Below are 24,142 nucleotides of genomic sequence, written 5' to 3' on the forward strand. Positions count from 1 at the left end.
ATGGATTTCATATTTTTAACCAGGCGGTGGTTTGTATTGTAAGCTTCTTTTTGTTTGCTGCTTTAGAAAAAATAAGAATTAGTAGAACATAACACATACCATATTTGCAGATGTAATTGCCATGAAACACCACTCCTCCCCCCCTTCTTCCCCCCGCACCCCCCCCAGCAATTGCTAGTAGTGGATTACTAATAGTTTGGAGCAGTTGCACTCTAATTTATGATGGCAAACTCTGGGGCAGAAATCCTCAGTCACCATGCACACAAATAGAATGACATATATACATATTAATCTACGTTAACAGCCACATGATATTTTATATCCTCAATCAACTGCACAGTGCTGCCAGAAGCAAAAGCATGATTTGCTTTTATTCAAGTGGGGGAAAAAGGGTCTGGGTGGAAAACTGAGACAGCAGATAAGTGTCTGAGGTGGGAATAGATCTGCACCCTCACTGTATACATCTAGCTGCCATGTGGTCCTCTCCCTCGTTGGAAGAGCATCCTTGCCTTCCTCAGTAATGCTTCGCTTCATCTGCTTGTCCACCACACTCTCCCCCCAGCACATTGCTGTCCCTATTACTCCTTGATTTCTTCTCCCTTTAGTCCCACTCAAGATTCAATGAATCTGCCACCCTTTACACTGGAGGGAGAAACTGGAGTGAATCCCTTTCTCTTTTTTTGGGGCTGCCAGGCCCAGTGGGGAAGCCAGCAACAGCTGCCTGTGCCACAGTTGTTCTGACCACTTCACAAGAGAAAAAATAAAGGAAAAATAGCTGGATGCTCTACAGCTCTCAAACTGGCTTCTCAAACCTTTGAGGGGTGCTAAATAGCCTTAATAAGTAAATAAAGTGCAGGCTATTTATCAGAGAAATCAGAACTGTACCTTTGCAGCTGTTCCTGTCACTTGAGGAAAAAGATATAATTAGGTAGGTTTTATTTTTTTTTTTTTTCAATTAAAAACCCACTTAATTTGGAACCACTCCAGTCTGCTGAGTCAGCGCGTGTCTGCGCGAACTTTAAAATACGTTATCTGTACCAAATAGAAGAAAACCTCAGAAGGAGCCTCCCTGGTTTATTGGATGGGTGTGTATTGGGACAGGTTTAAAACATCTTAGTGTAGCTGATGGACCATGACCTTTTACTATCAGTTAAATCCAGATTTATTTCTTTTAAGAGGTATGCTATTGAAAGGCACTGGCAGCCAAGTTAGAAAAGTCTGCCGTAGTATTTTCACAGGATCATTCCAAGGTATTCTGTTGCTCATGCCAAGCAATAAAACCTTTCTTTTTGTGCACATTTCTGAACACCGCTGTGCTCTCAGCACAGGCAAATCATCTCCAAAAGGTACTATTTCACAGAGAAAACTGTATTTTGAACAAAAAAGTTTCACTTTTCTGCATTAAGATAATGAAATAAAAAAGGGGATGGATTTACATGTATGGTACGTATAAAATAAGAGAAGGGGCATGTACTCAAACGTTGTTTTAATTATTTTTTTCACTTGTAGTCCTCCATATGTTTGCACTGCAGTCAGTGGACAATAGAAGAGCTCTCCTGTGGTTAATTTTACACCTGTAAAGACCCCTGGATACAAACCAAGATTGCGTGGCCAAGTGGATAATGTATCTGGCTTATCTTGCCAATGAATTCATATGCTCCAGGGGGTTAGAGAAGATGGGGAGAATATGAGGAATTCTATTATTTTCAGTCTTTAGCAGGTTTTCATTACTTTTACCCTTTCTACCTCCAACACCTGAGGTAAGAAACCCCCACAGCTTCAGGCCTCCAAGGCAAACACCGAAAAAAAATCCCCACGGTGTCTCTGCTCCATGCAGGCAACAGGAGAGGGATCCAGGGCTCTGTGGCTGCTCCACGCTGCACAGTCTGTGTGCAGGAACAAGCAGGTGTCCATGGGCAGTGGCCCAGCAGAGCCCGCTCCCAGCACACTGGCTGAAGACTCGTGGGTTTCCAGGCCAAGCCTTGCCACAGGCTTCAGAGTGACCCTGGGTGAGGGACAGGGCCTGTGCCTCCGCTCCTGCCACAGCCAGGGCTGTGGTGCTGTCCAGTGCCTGCTTCTTACCAGCCTGGGTTGTGAGTGCTGCCTGGTGGGAAGTGGCTCTTCTGAGTGTCCCTCACCTTCTAGGGCAGGCTCAGCCCTCTGCTGTAGTCACTACACATTACCATAATCAAAATTAATAGAAATAATGAGTGCTTCACAATCGTGCAGATTTAATATGCCTGGGAGTCTGATATTAATATATCAATAGCATAGTTTACAGTACATCATTGGTATTCTTTGGGAGCCGTGACCTATATTCTGATATAAAGGATCTTCAAGGTTCCTTTGCAAATAAAAGTAAATGTTAATTAAAGCACTTTTCTTCAAAAGGCTTTCTTTAAAATGACCTGCAAGTTCAATATTTGTTTTATGGCGTGCACAGATAGGAGGGCTCACAGTCTCACAAGAAATGTCATATGAATTAGGCAGGAAAAAGAAAAAAACCTGTGAGGAGATAAATTCCCTTCTTCAGCACATCAGAATGAAGATTTTGGTGATGGGCTACAAGAAGGCTGAAGTGAGAAGGATACTTATTACAGATGGTCGAAACACCGTGTTTTTTACTGCATAAAAGGGTTGGATCAATGTCTCATTTTAGTGAAAGGGATGGCTGAGACATACAAAAATAGAATAGTATAACATCTGCATCGCTTTCAAGATAGAGGCTTGGAGGCATTTTATTTTCCCTTTCATAAAATTTTCTCTCTTGAAGAAAATACTCTTACATGGCTTATTTGAGGTTATACCTTTCTACACAGTCCTGTACGGTATATTTTCAGTTATGTTCACAATGCACTTCAGAACACGAGATCACATACAAAATTCAATGCCTTTTGCAGACATGAAAAATGTTCCTCTTTCTGCACGGAACAATTCTTTTTTTGTTCAATTCTTCCAGTTAGAAGGCCTCCTAAAACTCAGCTGAAATATATGACCTCAGTGTAATATCCTATGACATTTCGATTACCAACAAATGTTCTTGGTTTTATTAAAAACAAACCAAAAACTGAACCCACAGTCCTTGGGGAATCAGACCCTGCTATTGTTCTTCCATTTCTGATGCAAGACAGGAGATACCAGACAATACGACTTACTGAGTCACCACTTGCTAAGCTGCGCTTGCTTAAACAACAGCTCTCCCAGCTGACCTTTACAAGTTAGAAGAAAGCATATAGAGACAAAAAAGTGTTCAGTGTTCAAAACCCCAAGTGCTTTTATGTAGCCAGGTATGCTGTGGAGCCAGGAAAGGAGGAAAGCAGATGGGCGTCCCATTGGGGAGCCACTATAGGTGGAGCTGATTTGGATGGGTTTGTTCTGGCAAGAAAACGGGGACAAAGAAGGGTGGTTCAAGGCTAAAGGGTGTAGGCAGAAAAGCAGGAGGCAGACTGGGAGGCACTAGATAAATAAAGGAAATTCCTACATTCTAGCAGATAGGATACTTAATCCTAAAATAAGGATAAGTAGGACTTCACTGGTAAGCAGGCACGTAGGACTCAGAAATTGATTCAGGACAGGGTGTACAGCAGCAGTCTGCTTCTTTCAGCACTTTTTCTTTAACTATCCTAGAACCCACCAAACAGAAGATGGATTACACTTTATAATATAAGCCTCCTGAGGGGATGCTGCTAAAAGGCTGTCAGCAGAAAGAAAAAAAAGTGTTCGAAGTGTGCATGTAGGGTTAGGGACCCCACATTTCAACTCATCTGCAGCTGGAGAAGAGATGCATTTGCATTTGTTCCCCTGGCTGAAGACCTGATATTCATTACAAAAGCTATTTCAAAATAACTCTAGCTTAAAACTTTTTATTCACACATAACCTGTACAAAATTAACAATTTTATACACCTATAGTTCAAACAATCTTGCCCACCTCCAGGAAGATCTGCAGAGAGATTACTTTCAGTTTCAGCTGGGGCTGAGTCAGGCGCTCAAATAAGGCCAGAATGTACTTGATTTCTGTACTGCTGATGGGCTCCCTGGTCAGAAACACTTTTGCACAAAACAATGCAGATAGAAACAAAAATAAAGTGACCCCTTAGCCCAGAAAGCTTACTTGTCATGGTTTCAGCATCCCTCTACTCTGTCAGTGAGTGGCTGTTGATAATGATCACTGTCATTTTCCTGACATTTAGCTGAATTGACTGTCTTTGGAGAAATTAAGGCAGACACGGGAAATATCTCCATAACCCAAAGTACTGAAGATTCTGTTTCTGCATTTTACAAAGCAGTTAGGATGACTAACTGGTTGCTATTGTGACCATATCCTTAGATGCCTGTGACAGAGGGGAAGCTGGGGCTTTGGCTCGCATTCCCTCAGCAGAGATTTGTGGTAGCCTCAGGCATCATCACTTCTCTTGGTCTGTCTTTCTGCCTTCACAGAAGTCCGCAGAAGAACATTTGGGCAGGCAGCTAAACCGTTGCAGAGTCCAGGGTACTTGTGTCAGCTCCTGTTTGTGTGCTGTGCCAGCTCCTGTGGCAAATTATGAACTGGAATGGGTAAATTACACAGTTGTGACTGGGTCAGTAATCCCAGAAGGAAGAAATAGTTAAATTTGCAAAGCTTGGCTGAGTGCCCACAAGACCCATTTCCTACATTTGTTCCTTGTGATAGCCTGATGAATTATTGGGTATTTTTTTATTAGTAGTAGTAGACTGAAGCTGTTATTTGCTAACCTACATCCTGATCCTTCAACCATGTTTCCATAGTTCATCTTTCTTACTTTAAGGAATAATAAATAGGAAGGAAGTTACACACATAGATGCCATTTTCAGAACTGGGCCACAGACTCAAGTATCGGTGTAATAAATTCAAAGCCAAGCATAAGCTCGACTAGATTTGCCTCCAGACTAAGCAGGACTGAGTTTTGCCCACAGCATCTAAGAAATGGCTTTCTTAGGACAAGTGTATTTAAAATGAAATTGAGAAAAGCTGCAAAAATACGTAAGGTTTCAATGCTTGGGGTGTGGGCATTTTTTCCTTTTATAAAGAATATGCTGCCTTTGTGGTTTTGTCATAGGAAAGGTACCTTTTTCTGTTGCTGCAGTTATAAGAGGGAGAAAGAAATTACATTAAAAAATAAAGATCTCCATGTAAAAACACCCCAGTGGCTACGTGGAAGAAAGTAAAGACTTTTACAGATATTTGCTTGTGTTTATCATCTCTGCTTCCAGTGAACACTGAAAGTGCAGGTCTATAGAACTACATCCTTAAAAGTACAGGGGACAGAATTGCTCAACTAACACCTCCATGAGATCACGCAGCAGAAAAATAATCCTCACTTACAATCCAAATACATGGAAAGATGGAAAGAATGTTCTATGGAAAACTATCTCGCCAGAATTTAAAGAAGAGTTCTGCAACGTGCGCAAAACAAATATGTTTTAATAGGCTGTTGCTTTCAAGGACTGAATTTATTTCCAAGAAGGTCACCACCATAAAGCAGAAAACTAACTCTTCTTTCATAGCAGTAGCAAAAGGGGAACAGAAAATAGCGACACTTAAATTTTATCTTTGACCTCCTAGAGGAAGTGGCAGGTCATTGCTGGCAGTTTCTTGTTTTGTGGTGTCTGGCTTTTCTAGGTTTTTTTAAGGTTTCTTTAAGAAACCAAACCAAGCCATGTCTGTATTTTTCTCACTTTTCTCTGTTTGTAGTCAATAAATTATCTATGAAAACATTTAAATAAAACCACTCATGTCAGTAACACTTTCTCAGTGTTTTCACCTTTATCTGACAACTGGGAAAAAAAAAAAGCCATGCCTACGTACTTCATTTTCACATCCCAAGCACCTGACTGCTGTGTTCACTTTCCTATAGCCATTGAAATACAGTGGTATGCAACAGTCAGTACAACACACCCCCCAGTGTCAACTGAAAGAGCTTTCCCTTTACTTCTAAAATGTCCTGCCTGTGTAACTAGTAAGGGAAAGGAATTTTCTTGTGGATCGGAAAACAAAGCCAATCCCTTTCAGCATATTTGTTGCCAAATATAAGTGAAGATTTATACTCTGGGCAATAAGAACCAAAGTAGGATGCGATACAAGAACTGGTCTCAAAATCCAGCTTACTAAAACCCATTGCTTGCAGACCCTAAGCATTCTTCAGTGATAATGCAGACCTTGGAAAGCAAACTGATGCTTAATGACACAGGCCTGCCTTTCTCGTCAGCTTTCATGGTTCAAAAAAGTGAGGCAAAACAGGACTGGGTAACAGAAGTAAACAAGGTAAATATTGTATTGTCTAGTAATGGGTGTTTCACACAGCAAGCAGACAGGAAGCTCAGCTGGCTACAACGGGCCTCCTCTAAATGATGTTCTGAGTCCCATCACCAAGCCCTCAAACAGCCTTCAGAGTCAATACCTTTGAGAGCAACCTGAGTAAGATAACACCCTAGATTCCTAGAGACTCAGGCTTTGTCTATATGCAGTTTAAAAGTGACCTGAACAGGCACTAGCTGGCATAAGAAGAGGGTACACCAAATAAGCCATATTTGCAGCCACCTGAGCTTTAACTCCTTAGAAACATGGACCAAACTAAGAAATTTAGGACATTCATTAAGAAAGACATGCACAGAATCCTATTAGCAGTATAGGTTTTCATCTTTGGTCAGCAGCCTCTGCAGCCAAACAGCAGCTCTTGCAGGATTTCACATCTGGTTAGGTTCCTTCCTTTTCGCAAGTCTTTCTGGCACTTGGTATAGTTTCACTGCCACATCATTCTAAAGTCTTAGTGAAGCTAGAACCAGTCTCTTTCAATAAGTTCACCTGTCTCAGTACTTTGGGATACAGTCACTTCCCACTTCTGAAAATCCCGTCAATTTGGGCTGTTTTGTTACCCTCGGTCAGGTAAGTGCAACCCTTCCTATGTCAAACTAGACACCCGATGGTATGTTTTAATGTATTCTAGCCTGCAATATTGTTATACTGCCTTCTGAAACCTGACTGCAAGCAGAGAGATGTCCTCCTGGACAACCTGTGCTCCCTTCGCAGAGCTCTGCGATTTTCCAAACCCCGTGTGCTTGGTTGCCCGCCGGGGGCGCTGGAGTTCTCTGCCTCGGTGGGGCTTATGAAGCAAATGCCACCCTTGTAAGGTTGATGTTAGCAGATGCAACGCCAAAGACTCTGCTTGAGGCTGTGAGAAAAGAGGATGCTGATCCTGGTGCTCCATCGCCCCCGCATTTTATTACTCATACAAAACCGTATGTGAACAGTTGTCCCGTGTGTTAAAAAGCTTGCAGATGATGTCAAAAGTAACTAAAGCAAAAATAGCATATCACTGACCAAACATAACCAAACTCCGGTAATTTTTAAATGGAAAGGCTTAGCCTCAAAGGATAAAGCTGAGCTAAGAGTGAAACCAAATCAAATTCTCAGAACCACAGCATTCTGTCAGGTTGATGAACTTCCTTCAAGCAGGGCGGTTTTTAGTTTCCCAGAAAAACGGCTGTCCGTCGGTAGGTGGTGCTGTCGCCCTTCAGGCCACCAAAGAGCAAGCTGCAGCCTTGTTTCTAGTGCCGAAGTGAATTTCTTGGAATAGCATAATCAAGGACACCTCACCATTTAAGGGGGAAAACAAATAAATAAATGATACATAAATAAATAAATCTATCTGCTCTGAACTTGTAATACTTAGATAAGCTCACAATTCACACGGCATTTAAAGTCAGCAGTTTCCATCTCACTTCACGCGCCGATATCATCATACCACATACTGAACAACAATAAAGTGACTGTACAAGACAACTAAAAAATCATGACATTGTTATATAGATAAAAATAGAAATTAAGAACTGCACAAATATTTAGACCTTTCTGCAGCATATTCTAAATCAAAAGAGCATGCCCATTAAGTGATCTGAACTAAAACTTGAATGCAAAAGAATGGTATCAATATCATTCTAAGACATAAGTTCTAAAGCTGAACGTGCCTGTGAGATGGGTTATTTACATACATGCTGTGAAACCTCAAAAATTCTCAACCTGAGCCCCAAGGGACACCAAGAGGCCTTAGCCACCCTGAGCAGCCTACCCACCATCTACCTTGGACTCCAAACCTGACTTGTTAATGCTGTCTGCTCTGGGACTGTCGGTGACCTCTGTTAGTCATCGCCTCAGCCCTGTATCAGAGGACCCTGTTCAGTAAAGGTCATGGTGCTGCCTGTGCCATGGGTCCTCTCCCTCACTGGGGGAGCACCACTCAAGCTGCTCCTTGACATGAAGTGCAACGAACTATATTCGTTTGTTAGACAAGACATGCAGTGATCTGTTTCACAAATGCACAAGAGTCATCCACACTACAACAGGCAGGTAAGGAAGAACGGAAGAATTTCCTGGAAACTTACCTCTCAACTCCCACTGTCCTGGGTTCAGCTGTAACAGTTATTTTTCTCCTTCTTAGTAGCTAGAGTTGTGCTGTGTTTTCGACTTTAGTCTGAGACAATGCTGACCAAAACCACGACACCCACAGAAACCATTTAAGGGACTAGCAAGCACAGGGAGACCAACGAAGGTTTGCTCTCTTCGCTCGCTCATGTAACAGCTTACATTCTCCCGGAATGTGGGAGCAAACGCTAAGAAATCTGCTGGAAGAGTTTCCAGCAGCATATCTAATTTGACCAAGAACAGGAGAGGATCTGACACAGAGATATATCAGTCACCCAACAACTCCTTGAAGGGCCTAAACTTTAGAAACAACAAGAAAAACCCCAACCAAGTCCCCACCCTCTACATACCATAGAGGGAAGGGAAAGGCACTCCCTTGCAAATTTTTTCCAACTCATATGGAAGTGCCACGTTGGAAACAGAATTATTCAGTTGTTGTTCTTGGAAGATCTATTCATAAGACCAAAGTTCTGGTCATTGATACATCAAGACCCAGGACTGCAAGGCTGATATACACAAAACCAAGTGGGAGCTAGAGATCAGGAGAGAATTTTGCCAATTCTCTGCCGATGTCTAGGGTCAGTCCTAAGACAGAAATTAATTAAAAGCATTTTAATATTTGTGTAATATATAAATTTTTTTTTGCATATCAGTTATATATGTAATTATTATCTCATATGCAATACTGTATGCACCTTCACAAGGTTACAACATCAAGAAGCACCAAGAAAGCTAAATCTTTTACATGTTACCAGGGAACACACAGCAGACCCCAGACATGAAGAGCACTAGATCAGAGAGCCATCAAGTACCAGACGAACTATGAAATATCAACTCAAGTCCAGAAACGTCAGTCACACACTTTAGGGACAGCTATTAGGACTACACAGATGGAGGACAGGTGGTGATTTCTCAGTGTTTCAAGAGTGATTACCTTCCAGCCCTGTTTTATTCCCCAAACAAGGACTCGGAGAGAAACTGATTCCACAGCCTGAATAAGGTCTCGTCTACTAAAAATGCACCAGTTTAAAGGAGTGTCTCGAGAATTTTATTTAACTCCTGCTGTTTTGTGGAAGTCTCTGTTTCAGACAGCTCACACAAAGCTGCAACTAACAAGTGAAGTCTAAAAGGAGTTTGCTTTGGTTACTGAATCAGTTAAGGCAGTCTAAATTTGGAAAGCAGAAGGTCTCCTCAAAGCCCTGATTCTTGAAAGATCAAAAGAATCTTTTCAGATGAAACCGTACCTCAACTGTAGATTCATGGTGCAAGAAATACTTCACACACAGGTAGTCGAGGAGCTATATGCTAGTTTTATTTGTAAAATACTTTATTCCTAACAGCAAAATATTCTAATGTTATTATATAAAAGTTAGGAAAAAATAATACGTTTGAAACAGAAACAAGAAAACTATTTCTACTTCAATTCTCTTTTCAATATGGAAGCATAGGTGTGCACCACACTAACAGATTTCAGTGCCAGACAGGTCATTCAATAAATAGATCATTCTACCATTAAAATCTGTGAAGGACACTGAAAAAGTATACTACTGAAAAAATACAGCATTTTTGGCTTCTTCTGAGGTCTGGAACTAGTAATATCTACACACAACAAAGTCCCTGGCATTTACAAGAATGATTCTTTAGAACAGTAACAGCAGAATTTGTTAGTAGTAAACCAGAACAACCAAATTTTGCAGTACAACATTTCTAGTAAAAAATAATTAAAAATAAGAAATTCAGCCTATTTCTGAAATCCTACAGAAGACTTCTGCAAGGAGGTTGTAGATGACACTTAAGTTACTAATTTCATGTCTGATAAGGCCATTGCATATCCTAACTTTCAATAAAAAAAGATGATCCTGTACTGTATATAATAATCACTGCCTGTTTGTTATGAATAGAAGTTAAAGTGAGAACAAGTAACTCTGCTATTTTATCCTATTGCTAACAAAAGAACAAACCATGAAACCTTTGCCTTGGAGAGGGCAGATTTGGTTAAATCTTGTTCTGCTATGTACACAGGCGTAATTTTGGAAGCCACCACTGCATCAGCTTGCAGAGTTGAAATTGGATCCCTGCGTCAGCCTTCTGAGAAGCTTCTTTCTGTGAAAAAGCTGGACACCCGAGACAACACTCGGACACAATGCAAGTGGCAAAGCAAGCTTACCTTAGCCAACACGTAGACAGTAAGAAGACTATGTGACCCATGCTGGAAAAACAAGTAACAGAAAGGCATATACCAAATACTTCCTCTTTTGTAAACAAGAAACAAACAACCGAAACATCCACAAACCAAAAAACCCCAAACAACAAAGAACCCACCGAACAAAGAGAGCCATGAACTTCTGTGCAGTTACTGCTGTGCAATTTCAACTTACAAATGAAACTGAGGGGGATGTGAAACTGAATATGAGCTATTAATTTTTATTTATTTTCATGAGTTCAGCATCCATGTCCTTTTCAAAGTTCATTTGGTTTTTTAATACATAATTCAGCACACTAATAAATATTAGTGTTGTGTGGCCAGGAAGGGCATATTTATTGTTGACAGTAACTTCTTCCTCTAAATGACAGAGGAGTGAACAAGGAGAGGGGCTTTGCTGACCTCATACTCACCTACAACAAGGGGCTGGTTGAGAACATGAAGGTCAAAAGCAGCCTTACCTGAGTGACCTTGAGATGGTGGAGTTCAGTTCTCCTAAGGGGAGAGAGGAGAGTAAAAAGCAGGCTCACAATCCTGGACTTCAGGAGAGCAGACTTTGGTCTGCTCCAAGATCTGCTGTGAAGAGTCCTACGGGATTAGGGCCCTGGACAGAAGATGGCCCAGGAAAGTTGGTCAAAATTTATGGATCACCTCCTCTAAGCTCCAGAGAGAGACACCAAAATGAACAAATCCAGCAAAAATGCCAGGAGGCCTGTGCTGAACCGGGAGCTTCTGGACAAACTCAAAAGCAGCATACAGAACATGGAAGAAAAACCAAGTAACCCAAGAGGAATGCAGTGACATTGTCTGAGCATCCGGGAGTGAAGTTAGGAAAGCTTAAGCCCAACTGGAACTAAAAGTGGCCAGGGATGTCAAAGATAGCAAGAAGAGCTTCTGTAAATACACAGGTGCCAAAAGGGCCCACTGCTGAATGACACAGGGAACCTGGTAACAAAGTACACAGAAAAGGCTGAGAAATCCAATGCCACCTTTGTCTCACTTTTTATGGGCGAGATTGGCCCTCAAGAATCCAGAGGCCAGGGGGCAAGGCTAGAGTAATGAATATACACTGGGTGGAAGAGGATCTGGTCAGGCAATCCATAAACAAACTGGACATGTATTAAGTCCAAGAATCCTGATGGAATGAGCCCATGAGTGCTGAGGGAGCTGGCTGATGCCATTGCAAGGCCACTCTTGATTAATCTTTGATTGATAAAGGTTTAATGGGACAAGTGTCCAAAGACAGGGTGGAAGCAGATGCCACTGTGGTCTTCAAGAAGGGCAGGGAGGACTCAGGGAACTACAAGCCAGTCAGCCATACCTCCCTTCCTGGGAAAGTGATGGAACAGCTAATCCTGTAAACCATTTCACTACCAGGAGTAGTCACTGCATGGCTTCACCAAGGGTAAGTCAGAGCTGACCAACCTGATAAGCTTCTAGGATAAAATGACTGGTAGATGAGAGAAGTGGCATGAATACTGTCTTCCTGGAGTTGAGGAAAGCCGTCAACACTGTCTCCCATAAGATCCTCACATACAAGCTGTTGATGTATAGGCTGGATGAGCAGACAGCGAGGTGGACTGGAAACTGTAAAAAAGTCGGGGCCCAGAGAGTGGTAAATCAGCAGCACAAAGTCCAGATGAAGGCCAGTAAGGTACCATCTAACGTACTAGCGAAGTACCCCAGGGATCAATACTGGATCTGATCCTGTTTAACATCTTCATTAACAACCTCAGTGATAAGACAGAGTGTACCATGGGATGTTCTAGTGGACATTAAGTTGAACATGAGCCAACCACATGCTCTTGCTGCAAAGGTGGCTAATGGTACCCTGAGCTGCATTAGGATGCTGCTGCCAGCAGGGCTCAAGGAGGTGATCCTTCTCCTCTTCTCAGCACTTGTGAGGCCACGCATGGAGTGCTGGGTGCAGCTCTGGGCTCCCCAGTACAGGACTGCACAGACATACTGGAGAAAGTCCAAAGGGCTACAAAGATGATGACGAGACTGGAGCATCTCTCCTGTGAGGAAAGGCTGAGAGAGCTGGGACTGTTCAGTTTGGAGAAGAAACGGTTCAAGAGGGATCTCATCAATATATATAAATACCTGAGGGGAGGTTGTAAAGAGGACATATAGCCAATAGGACAGAGCCGTGCTCTTCTCAGTGGTGCCCAGTGGCAGGACCAGAAACAATAGATACAAATCAAGATACATGAGGTTCCATTTGAACATCAGGAAACACTTTTTTTTTTTACTGTGACAATTACTGAGCCCTTGCAGCAGGTGCCCCAGAAGGTTGTGGAGTTTTCAACCTTGGAGATATTCAAAAGCAGTCTGGACATTGCGCTACACAATTGGCTCTAGGTGGCCCTGCCTGAGCAGGAAAAATGGATCAGATGACCTACAGACATCCCTTCTAACCTCAACCATTCTGTGACTCCGCAAATAACCACTGCACATCTTTCAAAATTTTAAGTTAAAGGCAGGGTGACAAGTTTTTAGAACACCAGCCTACCCAGACAGCAAAGCAAACACTTTTAGCCTTGTAGACCTGAGTATTAAAAACTATGATTATTGATCTTGAGAAGGCATACCACTGATGCTGATCATCGCTGACTACATACCAACAGTACAGCATGTGTTCTCAGTTGTAACTGAAGGTCCAACTTGAAGGTGATGGAAATTATTATTTCTCAACTTGGTACAACATCCAAATCCTCTAGATGAAAGTTGCAACAGATTTGCATCTTGTGGACATCCACACGAGCTGATGAGACATATACCTCTGAACAGCAGACCAAGGCCCTGAAGAAGTATTTTCTTTAATTTTCATCAAGAAAGAACAGGACCAACCATCAAACTGTTTGTTCTGGACGCTTCCTCTGTGCTTTTGTAGAGCTAAATGAACAAAGAAAATATTACCAACTGTAATTACATTTTTGCCTGCCTCTTTCCTTATTCTACAACAAAGACTGCTGTAGGAGGCAAAAAAGGTGAGCAACATAACAAGTCAGCTGGATGCAGGATTTATTTTTTTTTCCTTTCTGCGTTAGATATTTTGGCTTAAAATATCCAACTGTCAAAGCAAATTTCATTCCTCACACATGAGATAATTTTACTGGTTATGAGTCTTACTCCGAGGAGGACCAATTATTCCACATTTCTATCTGCTTCTGCTGACTTGATGCACAGTGCATCTTTTCTAATTAGATTAATGTTTCAGAGTCAATGAATCATGAGAAGAAAAGTGCTTTTAGGAGAGAGCACATTGCAAATGCTGCAGGGAACAGTGGAAGTAATTTCTGAGGAACACACATGCTACTTATAGAAGAAGTTACAGTTCCCAAGTCTTCTGCTAACTTTGGTCTCATGAAATACTACTATTCCATGTGGCTGACAACTCAGTATAATAGGACAACTTGATGCAACAGGCTTCTACGTGGGGTTTATAAAACCACTGTACTGGGATTTGAGACACGTATTAAAGAGCTTCAGTCCATGAGATTGATAGTGTCACTTTCAAATGGCTTCACTGAAGTGGGACTCTGTGGAGGACTCTTTGCACTCAGTGGTGGCAGGGTCAAGACCTTCTGGCGGATTCCAACTGTGGCCTTTTTATGGTCATGTCTGAGACTGCGGATTGTGCTGTTTATGGCAGCAACACATGCCTTCCAATCATATCCAGTTTCCTTTAGATCAAAGGATGGATAATTCTCTTGAAGAAAGTCTAAAAATAATCAAGTATATAATAGTGAGTTATGAATCATTTATGGAAGCTATATACTCTGTTGTTGATGTAATTAAGCCATAACAAGTGCATTCTACCAAAACAGGACAGCTAGGCATATTATAAGGCTTGAAAAGCAAAGCTAGAGAGCAAGTATTCCCTCCCTCCCCTTCTTTTTTGATTTGAAAAAGGGTAACAGGAGGTTTAAGCATAAAAGCAAAATTTGCAAAGAAGCACGTAACCATGTATGTGGGCTTGATCCCTTTAAGTGCTGAATAATTTCAGCTTCTAATGTGGTCACCCAGGGCAAAGAAATCTCAGGCTGCATTTAAAAATGATCGTTACTCAGCAGGACCAATCTCTCCTTCAGAGATCTCCAACAACTATAGTCACTAAAATGAAACAGAGCAATTCAACGTAACACAGCTTTAGAGGAACAGTAACAGAAAAAGTGCAAGAGCTTGTTCCTTACCATACTGCAACAAGATCAATAAACAGATACTCGAGTTTGGTAGTAATGGGATAAATAAGGTAAGACTACAGCACTGTTTTTCCCCCTCAACAAGTAAAACACGTAGCTTCTAAAACAGATATATTATTTTTTAATTATTGAGGAGTGATTCTCTTTCTGAACTTAGTTGAATTACACATTTTCTTCAAGCAAGCCCTTGAAAGATATAAATAAGCACCAAAACGAAATCTCAGCTATTATTTCAAATCAAATGCAATACTATTTCTACTTCTCTGATTAACATCTAGATTTACCTTTACAGAATGAAAGCTATAGCTAGTTGGTATTATGCCAGTTTTGTCCTTCCATTGCTCTCTCATAAACTAGCAAGTAAAAATCTAATATAGTATCATTGTTTACAGGTGGTAATTTTAACTTGCAGCATGGGTCTGAAGGAAAAAAACAAACAGAGAGAAAGACTTGTGCTCTTGCAGTTTACTCTGCTCCAGCGGGGTCAAAGGGGAAAGTGAGAGCACCTTGGGTTCTTTTATTCCTAGGCTGCTCCTGTAATAAACTATGCTGACAAAGGACACACAAGCTGCTGGCTGAAGCAACAGCTGGGCTCTCTTCCCTTCCATCCCCAGCAGTGAATTCAATAAAATGGTTGGCCTCAAAGCTACAACTCATAACAGGGATTCCTTGTACCAGGCTGTCCTGGGTTCAGCAGTAGCAGTCATTTTTCTCCTTCTTAATAGCTGGTGCAGTGCTGTGGTTTTGACTTTCAGCCTCAGAACAGCGCTGATAACACCGATGTTTTTAGTTGGTGCTCAGTAATGTTTACTTTGACCAAGGACTTTCTGAGTCTCATGCTCTGCCAAGGAGGAGGGGAAGCCGGAAGGAAGCAGAGACAAGGACACCTGTCCCAAACTAACTAAAAAGGTATTCCATACCACAGCACGTCATGCCCACTATATCAACTGGGGGCAGTTACGCAGAAGGGCTAGATCACCAGCCTGACCAAGCAGTGGTGAGCGGTTGTATTCTCTTCGTTATTTCCCTTATTATTATTATTGGTGGTAGCAGCAGTGGTTTGTGTTATACCTTAGTTACTGGGCTGTTCTTATCTCAACCCATGGGAAGTTACGTTCTTTTGATTCTCCTCCCCATCCCTCTGGGAGCTGGGGGGAGGAAGGGGTGGGGAGTGAGAGAGCAGCTGCGTGGTTCTGAGTTATGGCTGGGCTTCAACCACGACACAGGCCAACAGAACCATTGTGCATGGCCCACAAAACAAGTTTTTAAATTATGCCTTTTCTGTCACAGAAATTGACCAATTGTAGGGACTATGGTAGGGGCTATGTGGGGCACCTTCCTGCTCAGCAAGGTTACATTCAGGCCATGTTATAATGTTAAAGAAAACAGGACCAGGGGACTGCCCTTTGGCCCCACAGACAAGTGACACGGCATGGCTGCAACCACGACACAGAGGACTTTGTCTCTCTTCTGATCTGGAGCCTACATGATGTTCCTGCGGCCCTAAGACACACTTGCATCTTTTGAATGCTTCTTAAGTTCAAGATATACACATATTTGGTTTCGTGACATCTGGAGATGCTTGAAGTGGCAAAGCTTCCCAGGCTACTGGTGAAGGAATATGCACAGCCTGGGAAAGCCCACTCTTCTGTATTACCTTGCCATATTGGGAATGGTTTCTGGCATGCTCTATCCCTCAAGCCATACCACATAGGAACCCAGAGAGTGAGAGCCCCAGCCACATTTTATTTAGAGTAGCGCTAAATGCCCTCAGGGGCAATCTTGCCACACCTGCAGAGCTGTTAGGCTGCACTGTTCAGATGTTAATGACCCTTTTAACCTCCCTGTGTTCCAGACATGGAGGAGAAGCAATTTCAAGATTTGTTAGAAGATGCATGTTGCAAAAAAGTGTGATGCATCTCAGAAAACCTCAAGTCAGAAGGGACGCATAAGGATCATCTAGTTCAACTCTGTTCTCCTCACAGTGCTCCCTATAACTAAATCCTATGACCAAGACTGCTGTCCAGACAAGCGTAACTAGTCAAATATGCAACCTTACTAACTTAGTGATCACTATCCCATAGTGATACCATGAGGAAACAGGAGGAAATAAAACCCTACATCAAGCCAGTGCTGTTGGGAAATGTTGGAAGCACTCCACTATTACACTACCTATCACCTGGGATCCAGCCCAGTAAATAACATCCCCAAGCAAAACTTAAGAGAATGCATGTATTTTCTCTTTAGATTTCTCACAGAAAAAAAGCTGACTTTTACAATTAAAATATGAGAAGAACACATAAAATTAAAGGTGGAAAGATTTCAATATTGCATAACCAAACCTTTTCAACTACGTTGAACTCTCTGAGATACTGTTATAGTCACAGAGCATATGGCCACCAAAAACCTGATAATCTTTCCCCCCACCACCACTGTTTATGGTGGCCATGCTTAAATCTCTGCCAGATAATACCAAATTTTCTTCTGTGTGATAACCCATACACCCTTTTCTACCTATAACCTACTTCACATTCCTCCTCACTTGCTATGTAACTGTTATGCTAATTCTACTTTTCACATTTCTGCTATCTTTATCCAGCATTGCAGGAGGGACCAAATGAGACTAACAGAAGATTCCCTCTCAGGTGGGAGGGAGCATGGATCAGTGTTCCAGAAGTCTTAATGCTGAAGCCAGAACAATGCAGAAGGCAAAACATCTGCTACTACTCCAACCATAACATACTCTCCCTCTGCTTCTAGAATAGCATTTGCAACTATGGTGAATAATACCAGTTACCTGAAGAAATCCTGGATACACGTAAGCTGAAGAAACTGTAAAACTGTCCATGTTCATATAGTGGAACTGGCTGCTACATGTTATTTTAAAAGACACACTTCAGTAAAAAAATTGTTACTCAAAAAACTCAAAACTGGTCTAGTTCAAAATGCTGCCTGTTCAGTTGGCAGCAGTCTGTATCCCAGCTTCAGCTTCTAAACAACTAAATCTGCCGAGACCTTTTCTCTCTATGGAGCCTCTGAGGCGAACAGGGACAGCCAACCACTGATGACTCACAAGGGCAAGGCACTTGAACCCTTTCCTATCCAATCAAAGTCATCCAGTCTGTGAAGGACCTTGGGAGGTCTCTACTCTGTGCTTCTGCCCAAAGCAGAGACAACTCTAAGGTCAGATCAGATTGCTCAGCACTTTGTTCACTGAGGTGTGGAAAAAGAACAGAGATGGCACAAGCTCATGGAGCAATGTACTCCAGTGCTAGACTGTTTGTCCTGATGGGGAAAAGGAGTCTGCTCATATTCAGTCTGAGCCTCTCATTTCCACTTATGCCTGTGGTTTCTCACCTCCCACATTCAATGCTCTTAACAGCTTGAATCTAGAAGGAATCTGCTGAGAAGAGAGACAGTGGCAGGCTGCTACTAGGTCCCTTAGAACCTCCTCTTTCCTAGATGAAGTAAACCCAGATTCCTCACTGGGCAGATGCTTTAGTTTCATGTCCCTCCTGGTGGCCTTCCAGTTTTATCAGTATCTCTTTCTTGAACTAGAGGACCCAAAATCTGACACAGTAATCCAAATGCAAACTCATAAATACTAAACAGAGGGCAAACTTTCCCTTGATCTCCTGTCTGCGTACCTGTTAATAATGTCAAACGCAAACTTGGTGTGTGTTCTCCATTTTCTCCAAGGCATAAAGATGTTAAACAGGCCAGATAAAGTGCTGACTATTCCCAACCACCACTACCCACAGGCCTGAGAAACCTTCATAGAATCATAGAATAGTTAGGGTTGGAAAAGACCTTAAGATCATGTAGTTCCAACCCCTCTGCCATGGGCAGGGACACCTCACACTAAACCATCTCACCCAAGGCTTCGTCCAACCTGGCCTTAAACACTGCCAGGGACGGAGCACTCACAACTTCCCTGGGCAACCCATTCCAGTGCCTCACCACCCTCACAGTAAAGAACTTCTTTCTTACATCCAATCTAAACTTCCCCTGCTTAAGTTTGAACCCATTACTCCTTGTTGTATCACTACAATCCCTAATGAAGAGTCCCTCCTCAGCATCCCTATAGGCCCCCTTCAGACACTGGAAGGCTGCTATGAGGTCCCCACGCAGCCTTCTCTTCTCCGGGCTGAACAGCCCCAACTTTCTCAGCCTGTCTTCATACGGGAGGTGCTCCAGTCCCCTGATCATCCTCGTGGCCCTCCTCTGGACTTGTTCCAGCAGTTCCATGTCCTTTTTATGTTGAGGACACCAGAACTGCACACAATACTCCAGGTGAGGTCTCACGAGAGCAGAGTAGAGGGGCAGGATCACCTCTTTCGACCTGCTGGTCACGCTCCTTTTGATGCGGACCAGGATCCATTATTTCATAGTCTCTACAGACAATACTGCCACTGATTATCACTCTCCAACCCTTTTTGTCAAAAGTGCCATAACCTGCTGTGCATGACGTCTAGCTGGCCTACCTAGTTCCTGTATCACAAAACTATCCCCAAGACCCTCCAGAATCCTCTAGGACTGCTTTCATCTCTCACTGTGCTGCCCTTCCGAGCAGATGCCAGAGAGACTAAAGTATCATCATATAAACCAGATTTGTGATCCAGAGACTTCCTTGAATTACTTTAATATAACTCCATCTACTTTCTCTCAACTTGTTCCACTGCTTACACTAATACCTGCAGAACAGTTACACAGACTTATTTCTGAAACTGTGGTTTGCTCATAGGGCACAAAATTAATCACTCCTGTTATTTTCTCCACATTATCATTTGAAAAGAGATTTTCTTACCTCTGAGAGCATTAATTCTGTTGCAGTCCAGTGGGCTCATGCCACGCTCAAGATTACCATATACATTGCTTTTTACCAGCACATCTTCAGTGAACATATGACGAATTAGGTAGCGAGCTGACAACTCTGGCCGAGACTTCCCCTTAGCTACATAAATGACTGAGAAAGGCAACTGAACATTGCGCCATGGACTCCCAAGAAGTTCTAAAAATGATAAAGGGGGGGTAGAGAGATTTTACTTCTCCAATATTAACCATGCTTCAAAGTGGCTGCATTACAGTAAAACTAGGGCACAAAAAGCTCATCCCAAATCTACTGTACTTGCTTGGCAAGACCAGGATAAAACTAACACTACATCTAATAGTAAAATACAACATGTTGCAGACAAATATCCAAGTAGCCAAAAAACCCTCCCTGTTTTTCAGCAACGTAACGGCACTTCTGATATACTTTCAGCAGTGCTAGCAATATAACCTGAATTGTTAATGATCACTTTCTAAATTGTTTTCGTCTCAAAAGAGGATGCTATTCCACTTAGATAATTAAAGTTCTGCTGTTTCAATGGTGTTTAGATCCTGGAAGTAGAAACTGAAAAACAGGATAAATATTTTTAACTACTTCAACCTGACTCTATTAAAAACATTAAAAAAAAAGATAAAATGTGGATAGTAACTCATGTCTGTGGGATCAGACTAACAAATCTTGAGTCCAGGAGCAGGTCTGATAGAGCCCCAAAGTGATTCTAATCAAATAAATTATATCGAAGGTCAACTAATCTCTGCTTATTTTCCTGTAAGGTCTCTGCAGCGTCACATGCTGTACATGGAATTTTTTCCAATGCATTTGTATCTTGCGCATTTTTATTAAAAAAAGAAGTTATAAAGGCTGCTTTAAGAATTTTATTGTCCTAAACAGTCAGTTTTACAGAAACATGTGCTTTTCTTCTGAAACTGCAATACCATTCAACAGATATTCTGAGCCAGCTTGCTCCATTCAGGTAGAACATCTACCAAAAAATCCCCCCAAAAACAAAACCCCACCACACCCAACCAAAATCAGGGCAACTACAAAATAAGTCTTGAAAAATAATTATTCAGTGAAACTCAACAGAATATCTTACAGATGAACTTTCCAATCTTAGAGTGGATATGCCTTGTGGGACATTGGTAGAAGCCAACCATTAGTTTGCTCTCATGAAGACCTACCATATGTACACCAAGTCACTGCCTTAAAGTCCCACACTTTAGCAAGTCCCTATACTGCACAATTTCACCTACAGCAGCATCTTCTGCCTCTCACTAACCATTTAAAATGTAATACAAATCCAGAAGATGAACATTTCTTAGTTTACCCATAGGTTCCAAAGACTGCGGTTTCTTGATCGAAGGTGCGTGGAAAGCTTCTGGAAACCTTTCCAATCCCAAATTCTGCAACATGTCAGTTGTGGCCATTTTCTGAGAGTTTTGAGAATTGCCTTCACTATCCTCATTACAATTTAAATCTACACAATGAGATTTATCTGGAGCATCAGTCACTTTTTCCTTCCCTTCAGCAGTCTCCTGAAACATTACATGAGGTTAGCACATATACTGGGAGAAGCCTACCAGTTTTCTAAATAGTGCTCCAGTTCATTTCCCATTTAGTATAAATTAGATTCCAGATATTTACAATATAGTTACTCCTGAATTTCAATCATGAAAACTACAGGTGAAACAGATACTAAAAATTCACAGACTTGCACAAAGCTTTTTAGAAGCACAGGTAAATGGGAGTTACAGGTGTTCTGGGAGTGATGTTTCAGACAATATTAAGTTGAAATGCATAGCTGGATATATCTGAAGGAAATCCTGTGAAAATGGTGCTAGTAGCTACATGTTTAAGCTTGCAATCAAATCTGACACTACTTCTGGGCAACATTTACAGTGCTTTCCTTTTAGCATCCTATGCGTACACAACTCTTAACTGAATGCTGGACACAGGAACAGGAAGATGCAGAGCAAGAGAAAGGGATATGCTTCATATTCTCCATATGGAACTAGTGCTGCAGTCAGCAGGCCTATGCTGAGCAATGCAAAGCAAGAACTCAAGGAATTTCGAATTAGCACATTCCTATGATGAGAAATTCCAATAATTAACTTGAGAAAGAAGCAATAATTTAGTACTTAATGCTGCATCACCTTGAGACAACTTACTGGGTTTATTTTCGTTTCAGAGCGTAAACAGCGGATCATAGCATTGACATTTGTGATACAGGTTTTCCAGTCTTTTCCATGTTCACTCAAATCATAGTTTGGAAAATTAGTTGCAAGAAATTCTGCATACAAAACAAGATTTTTTAAGCCTTGTGAAAAAACATGACGTTTAAAAATAATCTCATTTAGAAAGAAAGAAATTTAGAAATAGATGCTTCATGTTTACTGTTCCTTGTTTAGAAGCTTTAGCTTGTCAGCTTTAACTACAGAGAGATAGTAAACTTGTGTTTTGAAGCTAAGCAGCACTGTGAATTTAACATGTGCAGCAATACTTTTTTGCAGTGTTGTGAATAATGCTTTTATTACTAAGCATTTTCTGGTAGAATTAGAAGAAAGGTGTGATTTACCATACTAACTTAAAAAAAAGAAGTCACCAACAACCCCACCCCCTACTAAAAAAAAAAACCAAACATCAAAAAGAACCCAAAGTCATGGTGATGGTGCAATTACTTCACATGGCTTAAATAACCTCCTGCCTTTCAAACAGGAAGAAGGAGGTGTATGGTTTCACACGTATGTGCCATGGGATTTTTGTAAAGAAAGGGCTTGCCACTGGGGAAAAGAAAAAATAAAAATTACAAAACTGTCCTCCCATCTTTCCCATTTCTCAAACAAGAGAAGTGAACAGAACTTAAAAGAGAGTATTTAAGAATCACAAGTTAATGCTAATCCGAAGTATACCATGACCAAAAACTCACCACAAAATCTATGCTACACAAACACAGAATAAGTTGCAATGAAAAATTTAGAAACAGTCAGCATGACTGATGAACATGAAATACACAAAGCTAGGAGAAAATCAGAATTGGTTTATCCACACTGTAGAAAAATGAATATTGAGAATTACGAAGCAGGAATTTCAAAACCAAAAGACAGTGGAGTGGAGCTGGACATCCACTACTGTCTTTATCAGTTCACCAGTTGCTAGAAAATGATTAGCAGAAACATACAGAGGAGGACTCTTGTAAATTAGAAACTTTGTTAAGTACTGAACAAGTAAAGCTATGTATTTCAAAAGGTAGAAGCATACCTCTCACTGCAGCAATTTTGTTTGGATCCAGTGTTCTGCGCCCTCGTGCACTCACTCCCATAATGCTGCACAGCAAGGTTTCCTTGGGGAACAAGACACGAACTAAGTAGCGTGCTGCGTATTTCGGTTTAGTCTTTTGCCGAGCTTTCATCAGATAGGTGCCAGGAACTCTTACATTTCTCACTGGGTCACCAACAAATTCTTTTGTAAAACAAGAACATTTAAAGAAAAAATAATAATTAAAAACCCCATGCAAGTTGTTAAAAAAGAGTACTTTTTCAAACTCTCTCTTGACCTCTGCAGTACTCTGGTCAATGTTTTCTACTACACCTAACTCCACTATGTATTACATATCTTTGCTCTTACAAAAGCAGCTTTAAACTGGAATGGTGACAAAAATATCTTTCTTATTTATGTTAACCACCAACTAACTGAAATAACACCTAAGAAAATGCATTAGACATGTAAGAGTTCAAAATATTCAGACTGGCCTATGTTACAGAACTGCATGTTTTCAAGACAATGGCCCATGAAGAATGGTATAATCCATATACAGTACTGCTAAATCACACACTGTTTACAAATTCACAGATATCTAAGTATTTCATCTACTATTCATGCAGCTTTTCAGCTGTATGAACTTATTTTTTAGACCAAAAGCAACCAAAGCCTCATAGCTTAGCCTTCTACATAACTCGATATTTATACTTGAGAAAGAAATGCATTAGTTTTTAAAACATGGTGCTATTTTATATGCGCTTGTTTATTATAATGCAACAATCTACAGAATTCTTAATTTTCTGTGGAATTCAGTATTTTGAAAGAGAACAAACATTGGAGGATGAGAGGATAGAAACGATTTTGCATAAACAAAATCCTTCACAAGAAGAAAACAATATTTCCTTCAGACAACTCAGGCAAGTTGCTTTCTTAAATGCAAAACATGTATACAGGCATGTGCCTCACCTTTACTGACAATCTCTTTTGTCTTTGTAAACATACACATAGCATGCATGAATTACTTGTGACATATACACAGGTTAAAAATAGGTTACAGCAGGCGTATCAAGACAGAAAGAGGACCTAGTCTTAAAAGAACCCAAAGGATGTACTGTATCTTGTGGTAGTCTATACAACTGTATGTACGCTACAGAGATTTTTAAGTGATCCCTGGCACGTTAAACATTCCCCTGACCTTTGCTTCAA

General features: G+C 41.2%; 1 protein-coding gene across 1 annotated transcript in view; it reads right to left on the reverse strand.

Moving 5' to 3' along the window:
- Positions 1–9,729: 9,729 nt before the first annotated feature.
- Positions 9,730–24,142, reverse strand: part of BEND2 (BEN domain containing 2) — a 33,645-nt gene continuing 19,232 nt past the window's right edge. The window contains exons 9-13 of the mRNA XM_065677137.1: positions 22,937–23,137; positions 21,847–21,968; positions 21,006–21,213; positions 19,655–19,858; positions 9,730–14,366 (exon numbers count right to left, since the gene is read on the reverse strand). Of these exons, the coding sequence (XP_065533209.1) occupies positions 14,131–14,366; positions 19,655–19,858; positions 21,006–21,213; positions 21,847–21,968; positions 22,937–23,137 (971 nt within the window). The 3' untranslated portion in view covers positions 9,730–14,130. The remainder of the gene's footprint in view (positions 14,367–19,654; positions 19,859–21,005; positions 21,214–21,846; positions 21,969–22,936; positions 23,138–24,142) is intronic.

Source organism: Lathamus discolor, chromosome 4, assembly GCF_037157495.1.
Source record: "Lathamus discolor isolate bLatDis1 chromosome 4, bLatDis1.hap1, whole genome shotgun sequence".
Taxonomy (NCBI): Eukaryota; Metazoa; Chordata; class Aves; order Psittaciformes; family Psittacidae; genus Lathamus; species Lathamus discolor.